Source organism: Seriola aureovittata, chromosome 18 (assembly GCF_021018895.1).
Source record: "Seriola aureovittata isolate HTS-2021-v1 ecotype China chromosome 18, ASM2101889v1, whole genome shotgun sequence".
Lineage (NCBI taxonomy): Eukaryota > Metazoa > Chordata > Actinopteri > Carangiformes > Carangidae > Seriola > Seriola aureovittata.
The window spans coordinates 7,806,895-7,823,365 of record NC_079381.1 but is presented as its reverse complement, the minus strand read 5'-3'; the positions used below and the strand labels follow the sequence as shown (position 1 = coordinate 7,823,365).

Sequence of the window (16,471 nt, the reverse complement as noted above, 5' to 3'; positions counted from 1 at the left end):
AGGCAAAGAACACGTGTATTTCATACGAACTTTCATCGTCAGATGTATTACAGTAATGTAAATAAAAATGAATGTTCATTGAACAGTAAAATTCCCCATGGCAACCCCATAAAATACAATCAATACAATACACACTGTACCTTGTCCTTTGAAAATTGGTTTATTAACACAAAGCTTGACATTAAGATGTGTTCATGAGACATACTACATGTCAGAGGGATACATTTGTGACAATGTTACTGTTCACTTGAATGGGGTTGAACAAAAGAGGTAATTTACCCAGAGGGGTTGTAATTTTGCCCTGTAAAACAGCTGTAACAGTTTGCACATTTGCAGACTTTGTTAGACGTCTAGACTGAGGCTGCTGCTGCAGATGAGACATCTAGAGCTGATTGTCCTCACTAGAAATACATAAAGACAGACAAGAGGGAATTATAACCTCAACAACCTGGTGAGCATATACAGTACGTATCAGTAAATTGATAAATGTGTACCTATTCTTATAAGTAAAAATAAGAAACTCTTATCTTTGTAAATAAGAGGCTTCACAGTGCATAGTGTTTCCTCTCTTCTTGTCTCCTCTGGTCACTTTTCCTCTTTGTGTCGTTTCCTTTTGCCTGAAACAGATGAGGGCAAACAGTTAACAACTTATATTAATCATTATTAAAATATTTGGCAGAGCAGTGATTCTGATAATATCACAGAATAAATATATACTTAAATTTTGAAATGAGAAGGTTCACAGTGAATTTCGTCTCGTCTGGTTATTTTCTTGTTTCCTCCTTGTGTCGTTTCCTGTCCTCGTTCTAAAAGACAGGCGACAGATAAGAGGGAATAATAGTTAATCATTTTATCAATGATACAAACATTAGACCTATAGACAAAATAGAAACTCTGATAATAACAAAGACCGAATGTATACTTATCTTTGTTGATGAGATGGCTGTCTCATCTCCTCTTCTCGCTGTAAAAGACAAATGACAGAAAAGAGGGAAAAAGTTAATAATTCCAGCAGGTAGAAAAGAGAAAATGATGAATTTTCATTTAAATTTTAATTATTAAAATAGAATGAATATATATTTATCTTTTTTTAATGAGAGGGTTAACGATGCATGCTGTCTTCTTGCTGTCTCATCTTGGCCCTGACTTGTTTCTTCTTCTCTCTGAAAGACAAATGACAAACAAAGGGAGACAACAGTTACTAAACAACACCAGCAACCAGAAGAAATATTTAACCGTAAAATAATTCTGGTAATAACTTAAAATGAATAAGAATAAATGTATATTTATCTTTTTGTATAATTTCATGTCCTCTTCTCTTTCTCTAAAAGACGAATGAAAGATAAGGGAGAATATTAGTTAATAACTTCAGTAGAGTAAATGGCAAAAAATATTGATCAATATTTCTGATGGTAACATTAAATAACTGTGTACTTATCTTTTTTTGTGAGGGTGTCCCCTCTTTTCTTCTTTTCTATTCTCATTTTGTTTCATCTGGTGTCGTCTCTTTTCTTCTCTTGAAGACAAACAGCTGATGAGAGAAGAAACAGTTAATACTTTGAGGTGTTTGTTATATTTGGGACATCATTTCAGAATCACCTGTCACTACTCTTATTTAAAACTGTACATTACAAGCCTCACTACACCATAAAGACAATATATTTAGCTGAGTAGGGACATTAACTTTAGTTTATTGCACATTTGTGTCATTACTGAGCCATAATGTAGTATTTACAATGAGCTACTACACCATTAACACAACACTGTAAAGGACTACTTACCAATCCGTTCATTCTTGAGTCACACACATCTTGACTCCCAGGTTTCTATTCTTCACAAACAGATCAGTGTTCCTCACTCTGTCTACTGCTGGCTGGTGGAGTTAACTGGCAGAGAAGTGCAGGTGGAGTTAACAGCATCACTTGCTTCCGTCAAGCTGTTTCTGTCTTCTCCTCCTTCTTCTATCAGTCTGTTCTTCCAGTTTGTCCTGCCAGTCATTGGTGGATCAGTAATGTTGTAACTCTGACTCTGTCCATGAAGCTGGGATTTTCCCTGTTGATTAAAGATATTGATCAAAAACACTTATGACCTTCATTCATGTTTTCCATCATGTCAGACACACAGGCCAGCTCAAAGAAATAAAGAACGGTGCAATAAGCACCAGTGCAAGACGCACTGAAAACACTGACCTGTGCACCACAAGCATGATGATCTATTTACAACTATTTACATATGTACAATATTTACTCCTCAGCCAGGCATATGCTTGATATGGTGCAGGATGTCCATATGGGACCCGGTGCAAGACGCTACCAGGAGCCTCGCCAGCCCGGCCAAACGCTCGGGCTAGCTCTGAGGAGTAAAAATAGTCCCTTTAGTTAACCTGCCAGACGCAGGACACAAAAATTGTCAGTCACATTTCCCAGGCATCCCTTCAGGCCTGTGAGTTCTAAATTGATTATTGAGCCATGTGCAATGTAGAAGACACAGATCAAAAGCTGCAGCAGGTTAAATATCACAGAGGTCCTCCAGGAACTGCTGGATGTCTTGGTTTGTTCATGAGAACTATTGGACCATCTCATCACACTCTGAGGCGCTTTTTAGGTGGAGACAGAGTGCTGCTGCTGCTCACTTCTTCAGTGTCCTTCCTCTTTTTCTTCATCTGTGTCCTGGCACACCATGTAGACTCTTTGGCAAACTTGCAGAGCACAGACATGAGAACTTGTCCGTCTGCACTGTAGTCGCTCACCCTCCACCGGTTTGTCAGCTCGGTGCTTTCAGAGCGGTACACAGGCGAAATGACTCTGGTCACAGTCTTGTCATCAAACTCAATGCGTCGGACGTAGTTTCTGCGGTCAGCCTTCAGTCTTCCGGGATCTGTCTTCTCAGGAAGAACTGGAGTCAGTATTGGTGAAGTAACAGAGCGGGAGGCTGCAGGAGGAGCCATCAGACCTGATGGTCCCTCCACTGGAGGAGATGGTGTTGTGTTTTCAACGCGCTCCTGCGCCACCTCATCAAAGGGCGTGGCTAATTGGCGAGAGCGGAAAGTTCCCTTAAATGGAATGACGGGGAAGTCCTTTGAGCTTGTGATGAGGTTGTGATACAGGCTAAGGATGAAGTCCCTCATGGACTCAATGTTTGTGCTGCTCAGCGGACGGTTCCTCAGGTTGGTTACAATCAGCTGGAGGATTCGTCCTGGCCGAGGCAGGTCAGCTAAATGAGAAGAACGAGAAGGAAAACATTAGTTACATTAGTTAGGATGACGAGATTGGATTAATTAAAGTTAAAATATGACTTAAAAGCACAGTCACAGCAGAATTTATGGACAGATTAGTCATGTGGTTCAAGTCCAGCATGAATCATGTGGCCTCTGTATCACACCATCTAAAAATACATTACCATACATTTACGAAGCAGATAGTGTTAAGACAAAACATGACATTTAACCAACAGATTTTGGCTCTTGGTATGAGTGACATATATTAGTTTGTCGTGATTTAAACATCATTTAAATGGATTGCCTGCCACTATTACTATAAAATGTAATAGATGGTGTTTTTCACCATGGAAATGCTTCTTTCACAGTGAGACCACAGTCATGGTCCAGACTTGTTTAATGATTAATAATTTAGTAATTCCAAATTGAAGTAGCTTAAACTTTATTAATCATCTATTCATATCATATTTAAAAACACATATTTTGACTGGTGTTCTGTGCAGAGATTTGAGAATGACTAATGCCCCAAGCACTAGCAAGTCTGTTTCCCATAAGGATTTTTCGAGAAAATATAGTCGACTTGTTTCTTGATTTATCAAACTTAACCAAAGTAAAGTCACAATCCTGCTGGAATAATCCATTAAAATGCATTACAAATATTTAATGTTATAAATGGTGAAGCTCTGTTGAGATTGTTGACTAACCCCTCTCCTCTTTACATCATGTTAAGAGCATTATATTCCAGACAAAAGGTTAAAGTACATTACCGCGCAGACCGATCATTTTTTTATCTTGTTGATTATACTGCTGGTGGACTCTACACTTCAGTTACGAAGGTTATTGTCTAACTGTCTGGATATTTCAGTCCAGCGTTAACAGTTAACACATGCTAACTCAGTCATCCACAGATACACAACGGGCCCAGGTTTGCCTCACTTACGTCAGACGCCTGTCTCTTGCTCGTTCCAACTCCCGACGTCGTCTCCATGGTGCGTGGAACATACAAAAGTTTTAGCATTTTATGAAAAATGGCCCGGTCGCCATCTTGGCCCTATACTTTCAATGTTAAATTCGACGACCCTGTCCTCCCTCAAAAAACACGTTTTTCTCACAAAAATCAACCAAAAAATATAAAATAGCCCACATATTTTACGCATACTAGATTTGTTTATTGTTAAATGTATTAATAAATAGTTTTTTATGCTCCAATTAATAATGTTATAGAGCAAAGCAGTGGTCTATTGTGTTTTACCATAGCGGTCATCCAGCAGATGGAGGATGCCGATGGTCAGCAGTTGTTTCTCACGGTGGAAACCAGAGAAGGCCATGCCGTCCTCACTACCAGAGCAGCTTTCTTACTTCCAGATATCAGAAGTTTATTAGAGATGTTTTCTTAGTTGTGGGTTTTCACTTTTTAACAAGTCAACACTTGGTCACAGTAAAAGAGTTTCACTTGTCGAGATTTCACCTCCCGTCAGTCAAGCTCAGGTGCAGAATGAAGTTAAAAATTCGAGAATGTGCTTTTATAGTAAGCGGCTGGTTACGTCAGTCATCACCATAACTACCACATTACACTCGTATTAGGATTATTATTTATTTTTTTTTTTTATTATCGTTATTATTTTTATTAAATCAATGCGTCATCATTGCTACAACTTGAATAAGTCCCCTTTCCCGCTGAAAATTTGTGATGGGCTTTTTTTCATTATTTTTGACAGAGAAATTAATTGAAAAATAAAATTTAAAAAAAAAATAATTTTTTTCATTTTTTATTTTTTTGAAAATAGACATCCGTTATTTCCACTGTGTTGGAATTACTAAGGTGTCTCTTAAAGTAAATGTATTTAATTTTAATAAATAAATAAATGGCCAGTTATATTTTTTTTAAAGTATTATTTGATTTATAAATAAAAATTATAATTATTATTACAAGTGCAGCAGTGGGGTGGGGGGTGCCTTGGGGTTGGGTCAGTTCTAAAGGACTGTGACTGATAGGGGCCCTAAAAAAGTATTAATAAAAATTAATCTGTCATTACTAATGAAGTATAGTATTTGCCAAACTAATGGTTTATTTTTACTCACTTTCTTTGTTCATCGGTGTTGAATAATATAGTGAATCCCATTGTATGCAGAAAGTTGCATGCATGTCTGCACAGTGTGGTGATGGGCCTATGTCCAATTGTTGCACATGCAGTTTTCTTGTGCATTGGTGATTATTTCCAAATTTCTGTTTATGCTCACTTTTGGATTTATGTATGAAATAATCTGGCTAAATCTTAACATTCAAAAAAAATAAATAATGGCCATAACTACAAAAATTAAGACCATAGTTGTAATAACCCAGACTTATCCTTTAACACCAAATATAATATTATAACAAATACACAAACAAATAAGTTTAAGTCTAGTGGCTTTCCTGCATTGATAAATTAAGTGAGATTGTTTCATTTGCAATCAAGATAACCTTTCTAGACTACAGTTTATAGAAGGACAGCATAACACCTTGATATTGACTTTGTCTCTGTGATTGTCAGTGATGAAGCCAGAGTCTGCGGGCCCCCATCAGACACCCCGTCTTCCTCCCACAACCACTATATCATCACCAGCTTACTCCATGTCTGTCATTGTTATCATACTGACTGCAATTGCAGCTGCAGTCTTCCTCACTATCATCATCCTTGCCTGCTGCAGACGGAGGAAGCAGTGGAGGAACCGTAAAAGGTATATAGATTAAAAAAAATAAGACAAGATGCACAAGGTTTTTTATCCATCTTTCTATTCCTACCTCATCCTCTTTCTCTCAACAGAGTGATGGAGACCCCGACGCTTAGTGCTCTTCCGTCAGAGCTCCTGCTGGACCGACTCCACCCCAACCCCATGTACCAGAGGGTTCCTTTGTTGCTGAACTCAAAGCTACTGGCCCTCGAGTACCCACGAAATAATATTCAATATGTTAGAGATATTGGAGAGGGAGCCTTCGGACGTGTTTTCCAAGCCAGGTGAGAGGGGGAGATGAGGCAGAGGGAAAAGGGGAAGAGAGGAGAAATTGATATAGAAAGCAGGTAACTATGCAACTGGGTAGTAAAGGGAGAGAAGAAGAGATTGACCACAAATGTGAGAGAGATTTTAGAAAGAGGAACATTTGCCTGCAATATTACATTACTCAGAGTAATATTTAATACTGTAATGTCGTCATCATCATAATCACTGCCAGGGGCTAACATGATAGAGGGGTGAGACAGGATTCAAAGAGAGGTAGGGGGGTGGGGTGGGCGGGTAGAGTGGCTAAACAAGGCCACTGGTCATTCTGAGAACTGCTGCGTCATTCACAAAGTCACAAGGAGAGCTGCTACCGGTGTCACTTACACTGCACACTGACCCTGTTCACAGCAACACACATGTGTCTCAAACTAATCTCTGTAATCAGATGAAATACCAGACTTTGGTCATAGAATAGTTGGATTTATAAAAAGTTATATATTTTGGACTTGAAAGGTAGCTGTAAGAAGTCTATAATAAAAGAGAGCCAAGAGATCCATGATTAATAACCACTGAAGCCAATTAAATTATATTTCTTTAAGTAGGTCATGACAGCGGAAGTGAAGTGAAGAAAAATGAAAATTTCTCTAACCTTGTGAGACTCAGCATAATCAGAATTGATCTCCTCCCACTCAAGTCTCACAACCGTCTCACCCCTGTAATGTCTCTGATCGGGGCCCTGTAACTGACACAAACAAGAAACACAGATTTTCACACAGAGGAGGGGTAAGATGCCTCAGAGAGAAGTCCCATGAAGAGCAGCCGTGTTGATTTACATGAAAATGTTTGTTTTTTTTAATATCATTTTTTATCTTTACGATAGACAGATTATTGTGATGACTTGTTTTCACAGTAGACTAACAACTTTCAATTAGATGACTCATCCAGGGAAGTATGAGAATTTCAGTATTTCCTATTGTGTTTACACTGCAATATTCACTGGGCTATAATACAGAAGCAGACAACGAACAATCATTAATTGTCCATCATGCCATAAACTGTCTCCGCATAGAGCCAGTGCCAATAGGTGGAGCACAACAGATAAAACAGGGTACAGAACATACAGCACAGCACTATATATATATATATATATATATATATATATATATATATATATATATATATATATATATATATATATATATAAATGTACATATATATATATAATAGTTTGTGGCTTTTTAACAGTAGCACCGGTAGTGTGTAGCTAACCAGGTCTGTGAGATGTCCTTCTGGCCAGCTGCTAATCCTTCAGTGAAAACTGGAATGTTGCGGTACACGGACACCCCTGGGAACATACACACACACACTCTTCTAGTCTAAAACTCAAATTTGGTCTCACAAAGGTAGAAATACAGCAGCAGAAACGCACACATACACACTCATACCTGCATACATGACCAATTAAAAGACATTTATAAACAAAAGACATTTTTCTTGTATGCACAAGCACTCAAGAGGACAAATAAAGACTCATGTACTTGCACAGGCAACACATGCGTTTGGTTGCGTATGTTCACACACACACAACATTCACAGAGACCAAAATAGACCCAAGGAGTAAATAACTTCTTCCTTGACAGATGGGCTTCAATCTGTAGTTTCCCCAATTTGTGTGTGAATGTACAGTATGTGTGTGACAGTGAATGACTGTTTCCATATGTGTGTGTAGTTTTGCATGTACACACTATATATAAATATCTGCACTGAGAAACAACATGTTGACAGGGGCAAACAAACCCTGTAGGGAGCAACACAGGAAGTTGTTGTGTGAATGTATGTATGTGTATGTGTTTCCCTTCAAGCGGCTGACTTTTATAGTACACTGCAATAATACAGTGGCGCTGTTATGCTGGGCTGCTTGTTGGGAGACACATTCAAAACACATGGTCACAGAAGTCTGTCTGATGCATCACCAAAAACCCCACTATACTAGAATGCATTGTATTCTGCAGTTACATATTTACAATCCTCAGTGTCTCTCTTGTTGTTGCAGAGCGCCAAGTCTGCTGCCCCTGGAGCCTTTCACGATGGTGGCTGTGAAGATGCTGAAGGAGGAGGCCTCAGCTGACATGCAGAATGACTTCCAAAGAGAGGCAGCGCTCATGGCCGAATTTGACCATCCGAACATCGTGCGACTCCTAGGTTAGTGTGTTTGTGCGTGTGAGTTTGTGAGAGAAACGGTGTTTGCAGGTCAAAACAAGATTTCCCGAAGATGCTGAACTCACATCTGGATTTTACGTTGTACAACTTCTGGATCAGTTTGTTTGCTTGAGGGATAAAACAGATGTCGAAACACAGAAAGAGAGAAGAAAAGAAATGGGACAAGAGACTAAAAAAAAAGACAAAACAAGGCAGAAAATAAAGAGATAAAGTGCAATGGACATTATTACATCAACCTTAAATACACAGTAACAGAAGGGCTGTCTTAGCATAAACAGTCAGCATGTCCAAAATGTCCCATTGGATAATTGAATCTTTAATCTGTCACATTTTACCATTTTAGCACCCTCATCACAGCAAAGGGAATAGACCATAAATCAATCCTTCGTACACAACAACAAAATGATCCATTTTACATAACACATAAAATCTAACCCTTCTTTAAGTCTATGTAGTTTATGGTGAGTTTAATCTTCTAGTAGCGCTTTGTTTTTTCAAAAATCATTTTTACTTGCACATATTAAACCTGTAAATAACCTTAAAGAGAGATAAATGTTTAACCTGAATGAGGAGTGATTCATACAAAAGCAACCAAAATATCTTTGTGACAATTAGCAAATCATGTGAAAATAAAGGGCTTTTTTTTGTAAATTCAGGTCTCAGTTCCCAAACAGGCTGTAATGCTCCTGATGAAGTCACTCTCCTCTGATCTTGTTCACTATAGTACTATAAAACCACTAGTCATCCTGACAGGACTGTTTGCCAGTAAACAAATGTTGCTTGACAACTAATGTGCCTTTGTTGCCCTGAGTAAAACAAATGTCCTCTATTAAAGTTTATCTACACTAATACAACCTTTCTAATCTAGTACAAGCAGCTCGCATGCAAACATACTTCGAGAGATGCAAACACGCGCTATTTGTCACTGTCAGTGAGTAAACAGAGCTATTGGTGATTGACTGCGCTGAAAAAAAAAAGTTTGTTTACTTTGGTCCATTTTACAGCACCGGTTTTTGAGAAATATTTTTAAATCAACATTCACCACTGCAGAAGAAAAAAAAAAAATCAGAGGTGTATGAAACAACTGTAAAGTTTTGAGTGACATTCATTTTGGATGACTCAACCGGAGAGTGACACACTAACGTCAAAGCCTCAGGTGCTCATGTAACTGGAGTTGATTAGATTATTTAGTTAACCTCAAATTACCCTCTGGACTAATAATACATCGCAAATCATGTGTAAAAATATATGCATCATCGGTAACGTGTGTCAAAAGTAGAGACACCATATGTCCGCATGTCATGACTTTGTTGCAGGATGGGGCCTCTGTGTTCTATATATTTAGCGATGGAGTGAAACATTATCATTATTACTGTTAAATTACAGGCCCCTAACCCAGGGAGCAGTAACCAGAGCTCGTCCTCTGTGACACACAGGACATGAACTAACTGAACATGACCTCCGAGCCTCCATGTTTGCATGTTCTTGTTGCTGAATTGGACATCACAGTTAGAAGATAAACTTTCCAGTAGAAAACAGTATTAGCAAATGTGAATGTGCAGCTTCTTGCTGACTGATGCTTGTTAGAATACCACAATGAAACGTGATACATTTCATTTATTTGTTCCAGCTGTTTGTTGAAGCTTAATGATGTTTACATGGTCAAACATTTAAACCATTCACTCTGTGTTTTTAAAGGCTGCACAATTCCATTAGTTGGAAATATTCATATCGTTTTATAAACACTTCCCCAAATTCAACCTGACATATTTGGTATTTCGGGGGAACTTGGGGATTTCCACAAGGAATTAAAACACAGTTCAGTGTGTTTGAGTTGACTTTGAGAGCTCGTTGTGACTGGGCTTCTTACCAGCGGGTCAGTGAGGTTCTGATTCATGTTTCACATAGAAACAGAAGCAATGAAATACAGTCAATCAAAGTTATGATTCTAGCCATTATGACTCAATACATTTCATTGCGCTAACCACATAAAGTGCACTAGTCATGCACTGTATTGGAAAGAACATGGACAAGATCTGCAGTTCCTCAAACTGTTGCCTGTAGGAAAAGAAACTGAAACTACTGTCTGACTCCAGTGGGGCATTTCTCTTCTTTTTGGCAAACCTGGTCATTTGTTATACATTTTTTCCGCAGAGCTTTAAAGAACTGAAGTCTTGTGTTATGCTTGCGAATGCCAGGTTACACGTATGGCACATCTACAACTTCTGTGGGGCTGTTGGGGCTCTGCACAGTCTTAACAGTGTGTGCTCTAATTCCTCTAAGCGGTGCACATTGCAAAGAAGCATTTACAGGAATGCATAAATAAACAAGCAGACAGCCACTCTTTTATAGAGGTAAAGTAAATAAGTAATAAATAAAGTAGAATGAATTTAGTCAGTGTAAACATTTGCAGCGGTAAGATTTTATATTAATATAAATTAATATTTTTTTTAAATAATATATCAAAACACTTTCTTTCCACATCAAGAATGCAAACAAGTTCAGTTGTGGAAGCTTCCAAATACACACAGAATTTCAGGTTTTGGTAAACCTAAAGAATGTTATTTGTAAGTTCCCTTAATCACAACTTAGATTCATAAGAAGTGCAACGGCATAACATTCCCAATTTTAGAAATTCTCTTCAATTGCTCCACAGGCTCAGAAGAACACAAGGTGAATTTAGAAAAACACTTTCTACATCACAGGCCTACTAATGTCAGACTGTACATCCTCTATGCCTGAAAGTTTATATGTGAGCATGTACACATCATGATGGTTTCGTCTGTGTTTATGTCTAGGCTGGATATATATTTACCTTTTATCGTGAATGAACTCATTGTGTATGTGTGATTTAATGATGTCACTGATGTGTTTATGTGGCTAACTATTTGTGCTTGCTCTCGCTGTGGTGGGAAAATGCACAGCACACATGCTTACCTATACATTCTGTATGTCATAGATCATAAAATAAAACCACCTGTATCTCCTTTTCACCAGGTGTGTGTGCGGTGGGTAAACCCATGTGTCTGATGTTCGAGTACATGGCCAACGGTGATCTCAATGAGTTCCTGCGTCGTCGATCTCCGACCCAGTCAGTGCACACCCTGAGCCACGCCAGCCTATCGGGTCGCAGCTTCTCCTCTGAGGTGGAGGCGGGACTTCTCTCCTGTACTGAGCAGTTGTCAATTTCCAAGCAAATTGCCGGAGGAATGGCCTACCTATCAGAGCGCAAGTTCGTCCATCGTGACCTCGCGACCCGGAACTGTTTGGTAGGGGAGGAGATGGTGGTGAAGATCGCGGACTTCGGCCTCTCCAGAAACATCTACTCGGCTGACTACTACAAAGCCAATGAGAATGATGCCATCCCCATTCGCTGGATGCCCCCAGAGTCTATTTTCTACAACCGCTACACTACTGAATCGGACGTGTGGGCTTATGGTGTGGTGTTATGGGAGATTTTCTCCCATGGGATGCAACCGTACTACGGTATGGGTCATGAAGAGGTTATTTACTATGTGAGGGATGGTCACATCCTCTCCTGCCCTGAGAACTGTCCCCTGGAGCTGTACAATCTGATGAGGCTTTGTTGGAGCACACACCCATCAGATAGGCCCAGCTTCAGTAGTATACATCGGATACTGGAGCGTATGCATCTGAACACACTAAGCATCAATGAAGCTGACCCTGAGCCTGACTGCTAACCTGGGACATTTTCACAAAAATACATCTGTCTCTGTGCAAGAAAACAATGAGTTATATAGTGATTTAGTGCCTTTAAATGAACTCTGACACTGAGCCTGAGCACATACTGAATACTTCGTAAAGTAACTTCAGCCTTTTCCTTGCCCAATTTCCTGAGTGAGTGAGTGAGTGAGTGAGTGAGTGAGTGAGTGAGTGAGTGAGTGAGTGAGTGAGTGAGTGAGTGAGTGAGTGAGTGAATGAATGAGTGAGTGAATGAGTGAGTTACACTATTGGCTGGCCGAGTGTTTCCCATTGGCTGTTGCTCTGAGGTTTGACAGCAGTTTTAATTTTTATGCACCTATAAGCATCAGGCAACAAATCTAGCAACTTTTTGGACAAACCGTGACTATTTTCTATAGAAGACACTTGCCAGGATTGCCCTGTAAGTGAGAGGCCAGCTCTGTCTACTCTGTTCAGTGAGTGACAGAGAGACAGAGCAGCAGTTTGTTACCCGGATTAAGGCTGTATGCTGTGTGAGACTATATAAGGAAGATATTATGTCACTTCTAACTTTCTCTCTGAGTGATCATTTTACATGTAAATATGGCTGAAATCACAGCAGAGTCTTTGCCATTAACTTATGTGTTTGGTGTCCTTTTATAAACATAAAATCAGGATTTTAGCAGCAGCAGAGCAGCAGCTTGGAGTTGACTGCTGGTAAACATGTGGTCTTGATGGGTTGCATTTCAGTCACTATTTCATACTTTTTCAATTGTCTGACAACAGAAACAGAAAAACATGTAAATGAGAACAGTTTTATTGGAAATCTGAATGTATTAAATTACTGTATATGTGAGCACAGAGAGTAAGAGAGAAACAAACAGATAAAGGGCTTAAACTGGCTGACACTAAGCTGAATGCAAATATGACATGATGACGTCAGGAATATGCTACTTAGTGTATTACTAACACCTGTTATAGTTTATTACATTTGTGTATTACTTACGTCTTTAATTCAGGACCCTTTGCCAGCACATGAACATGACTCTAACCCCAACCCCAGAGCCTTAACCTTTGAAGACTTGAAGCCACTAACCATGCAGCTATACCCCAAACCATTTAAAAAATGTTGTGCTTCATCCATTGCATGTAGAATTATTTGGGATTTTTTTCTCTTTTTCATTTTGAACTGTCAAGGTGTTATTAAATCTGACAACTGAACATTAAGGTTAGAAATTGAATGGAACACGACAGTTAACACTTCATAGTAACTAAACATTTTTTTCTTCTTATAGTCGCATCTAGCAAATTCCACAGTGGCACACAATCACTTTAATCCAGTGCTGTTGATTGTTTTTATAGAAACGTTGCTATTCCATTTATGGGCATTCTTCATATGTATATTCCAGAGGCAGCTGGTGACTCAAAAAAATTGGGAGGACAAGAGGGAAGCAAACCCACGGTGTCGTGTTATTTTACAGTGGCTGGCTACTAATCTCTACTTATTTTTGTTCAATGAAAATTTAACAGTAAAACAATGGCATCATTGCAATGATGAAAGAATCGTTAAAAAATATTAAGGATGTTAAATGGCAAAAAAAGCATGATGGTTGTGCCTGAAGGAGAAAGAAGAGGAAGATGAAATTCAACATGGTTGACTAGAAGAGTCTTTAGCAACAAAATTAATATACTTCTATAGCAAATATATTAAGATGTTGCCACCAAACGCCTGCCGTGGGTCCAGCTTGGATAGCTGAGGCATCCTGCCCTCCTCTGCCCCCATGGACCAGCCTCCTCTGATATACAAATTTTTTTTCTTTCTTCTTCATCATGTTGTTGTTGATCTTTGTCTTTTTTGTTGTTAACCACACTTTTTTGAGTCTTTGACACACAGAGTTTGATATAAGAAAATTACAGCAGGCACAGGTAAAATTTGTTTCAAGTTTTATTAATGAATTCTTCCGACTTGCGTCATCATCGCCCGTAAGGCTCTCACTGAAACACAGACACACACATTTGTTTAATCATAATTTTACAGAACTTCATTAGCCGGATTCATTTCCGTTTCTTAAGATAGAATCTTTAGTGAGTGAAAAATGGCCAAACTGTCCTTTTATGTGAAAAAATATCCTCATTCAGAATGACTAAATATATCCCTCTGAATGATTACATTTTTAATTGGCTCTCACAAAGACAGAACTTCTCTCTTACACATCAAACTTTCTTCTGGTTCAACTGTGTAAAATTTGATTAATGTGTTATGACACAGTATGAGCACATGCAGCATCAACATCTCTTGTATCATCAGTCATTTTTGTCATGTGGATTACACAAAGCAGTTTTTGTTTCCTTTTAATTTGTCTTGTGAATGTATTTAATTAAGAGATTAATATGAAATGAGAGAACATAATGATGTTGTCATATTGATGAAATGCCTTTCAGATGAAAGACATGTTTTATTTCTTTTTAAATATGGTGTGACGTTTGTTATTTGTTACATAAATGATACAATTTTCACCACACATACAAGTATGATACTGTATTTCTTTGTATTGCTTGCAAATAAACGGAATTATTAAACATGTTTGTGTTTCAGATCTGGTAAAAAATTGCAGTAGTTTGTGGAGTGGATGAGTACAAGATGTCCATGCATCCCCTGCTGAAAATATATGTTTTAAATTTAGGAAATTTATGTGAAAAATGTGAAAATCCACAGCTGAATATGCTGTATGTGTTGTGATTTAACTTAAGGCGGCTTCAGATAGGCTAACCAGTCACAACAGGTTAGCAGTCACTTTCACTAAATGATCAATGTGAACCAAGTAATGTTCCTCATATGCATAGGTCAGAAAAAATATCTTTAACAAGACACTCAAATATTACAAAATTACACATTAAGGTAACTTTAATCATCACAAAGAGTATGATTCATCTCATCAAATCAGTTGTATCATTTTTTGGGGAGGTTTGGAAAGTTTGAAAAAATTACCCTTTTGATGTGATCAGCTAGATCAGCTTTGTATTAAAAGTTTCTGGGTCATCAAATGAAATAGTATTTTAAGGCCAAAAAACATCATAGTATAATATTATGGCATAAAGCATCGAAACACATCATAGTATATTAAGGAATGAAAGGTCCTAACAATATCATAGTATGGTAAGGCATCAAATGAAATAGTATATTAAGGCCTAAAATGACAAAAAAATGACAAAAAAGTCATAGTATAGTATGGCATAAAAGGTCAAAAAAATATCATAGCATATTAAGGCATAAAAGGTCATAACAGAGTCATAGTAGGGTAAGGAATGAAATAACATAGTATAGGGGGGCATAAAAATGCCAAAAAAGTCATAGTATAGTATAACATAAAAATATCAAAAAACGTCATAGCATATTAAGGCATAAAAGGTCATAACAGAGTCATAGTAGGGTAAGGAATAAAACGACATAGTATTGTGAGGCATAAAAATGCCTAAAAAGTCATAGTATAGTATGACATGAAAATATCAAAAAACATCATAGCATATTAAGGCATAAAAGGTCATAACAGAGTCATAGTATGGTAAGGAATAAAACAACATAGTATAGGAAGGCATAAAAATGCCTAAAAAGTCATAGTATAGTGAGGCATAAAAATGCCTAAAAAGTCATAGTATAGTATGACATAAAAATATGAAAAAACGTCATAGTATAGTATGGCATAAAAGGTCAAAAAAACGTCATAGCATATTAAGGCATAAAAGGTCATAATAGAGTCATAGTATGGTATGGAATAAAACGACATAGTATAGTGAGGCATAAAAATGCCAAAAAAGTCATAGTATAGTATGACATGAAAATATCAAAAAACATCATAGTATAGTATGGCATAAAAGGTCAAAATAACATCATAGCATATTAAGGCATAAAAGGTCAAAACAGAGTCATAGTAGGGTAAGGAATGAAATAACATAGTATAGGGGGGCATAAAAATGCCAAAAAAGTCATAGTATAGTATAACATAAAAATATCAAAAAACGTCACAGTATAGTATGGCATAAAAATATGAAAAAAAGTCATAACATATTAAGGCATAAAAGGTCATAACAGAGTCATAGTATGGTAAGGAATAAAACAACATAGTATAGGAAGGCATAAAAATGCCTAAAAAGTAATAGTATAGTATGACATAAAAATATCAAAAAACGTCATAGTATAGTATGGCATAAAAGGTCAAAAAAATATCATAGCATATTAAGGCATAAAAGGTCATACCAGAGTCATAGTAGGGTAAGGAATAAAATGACATAGTATAGTGAGGCATAAAAATGCCAAAATAGTCATAGTATAGTATGACATGAAAATATCAAAAAACATCATAGTATAGTATG

At 37.6% G+C, this 16,471-nt stretch overlaps 2 protein-coding genes across 7 annotated transcripts in view; one reads left to right on the top strand and one right to left on the bottom strand.

The window, feature by feature from the left end:
• Nucleotides 1–14,684, top strand: part of musk (muscle, skeletal, receptor tyrosine kinase) — a 34,665-nt gene extending 19,981 nt beyond the window's left edge. The window contains exons 14-17 of the mRNA XM_056404347.1: nucleotides 5,752–5,938; nucleotides 6,025–6,216; nucleotides 8,253–8,401; nucleotides 11,417–14,684. Of these exons, the coding sequence (XP_056260322.1) occupies nucleotides 5,752–5,938; nucleotides 6,025–6,216; nucleotides 8,253–8,401; nucleotides 11,417–12,120 (1,232 nt within the window). The 3' untranslated portion in view covers nucleotides 12,121–14,684. The remainder of the gene's footprint in view (nucleotides 1–5,751; nucleotides 5,939–6,024; nucleotides 6,217–8,252; nucleotides 8,402–11,416) is intronic.
• On the bottom strand, nucleotides 142–4,833 carry LOC130186961 (uncharacterized). Of its 6 annotated transcripts, none has more exons than XM_056404344.1 (6): nucleotides 4,470–4,833; nucleotides 2,633–3,213; nucleotides 1,782–2,052; nucleotides 718–1,531; nucleotides 495–617; nucleotides 142–401 (listed from the first exon to the last, which is right to left on the bottom strand). In XM_056404344.1, exons 1-3 carry the CDS (start codon nucleotides 4,543–4,545, stop codon nucleotides 1,864–1,866), a joined length of 846 nt encoding a protein of 281 aa, XP_056260319.1. In that variant the 5' UTR covers nucleotides 4,546–4,833; the 3' UTR covers nucleotides 142–401; nucleotides 495–617; nucleotides 718–1,531; nucleotides 1,782–1,863. The 6 variants fall into 6 exon arrangements, with proteins under 6 accessions (XP_056260319.1, XP_056260318.1, XP_056260317.1 ...); XM_056404343.1 differs by having other exon boundaries at nucleotides 142–617; nucleotides 718–806; nucleotides 923–1,531; XM_056404342.1 differs by having other exon boundaries at nucleotides 142–617; nucleotides 718–1,324; nucleotides 1,435–1,531.
• Nucleotides 14,685–16,471: the final 1,787 nt, after the last annotated feature.

Excerpts from the sequence above, each read along its gene's own strand:
- LOC130186961 (XM_056404341.1), bottom strand. The coding sequence starts at position 4,545 with ATGGCCTTCTCTGGTTTCCACCGTGAGAAACAACTGCTGACCATCGGC. Across the intron at positions 3,214-4,469 it reads TCTGCTGGATGACCGCTATG|CTGACCTGCCTCGGCCAGGA; the intron begins GTAAAACACAAT and ends CTTCTCATTTAG. Across the intron at positions 2,053-2,632 it reads AGAGGAAGGACACTGAAGAA|GGAAAATCCCAGCTTCATGG; the intron begins GTGAGCAGCAGC and ends TTTAATCAACAG.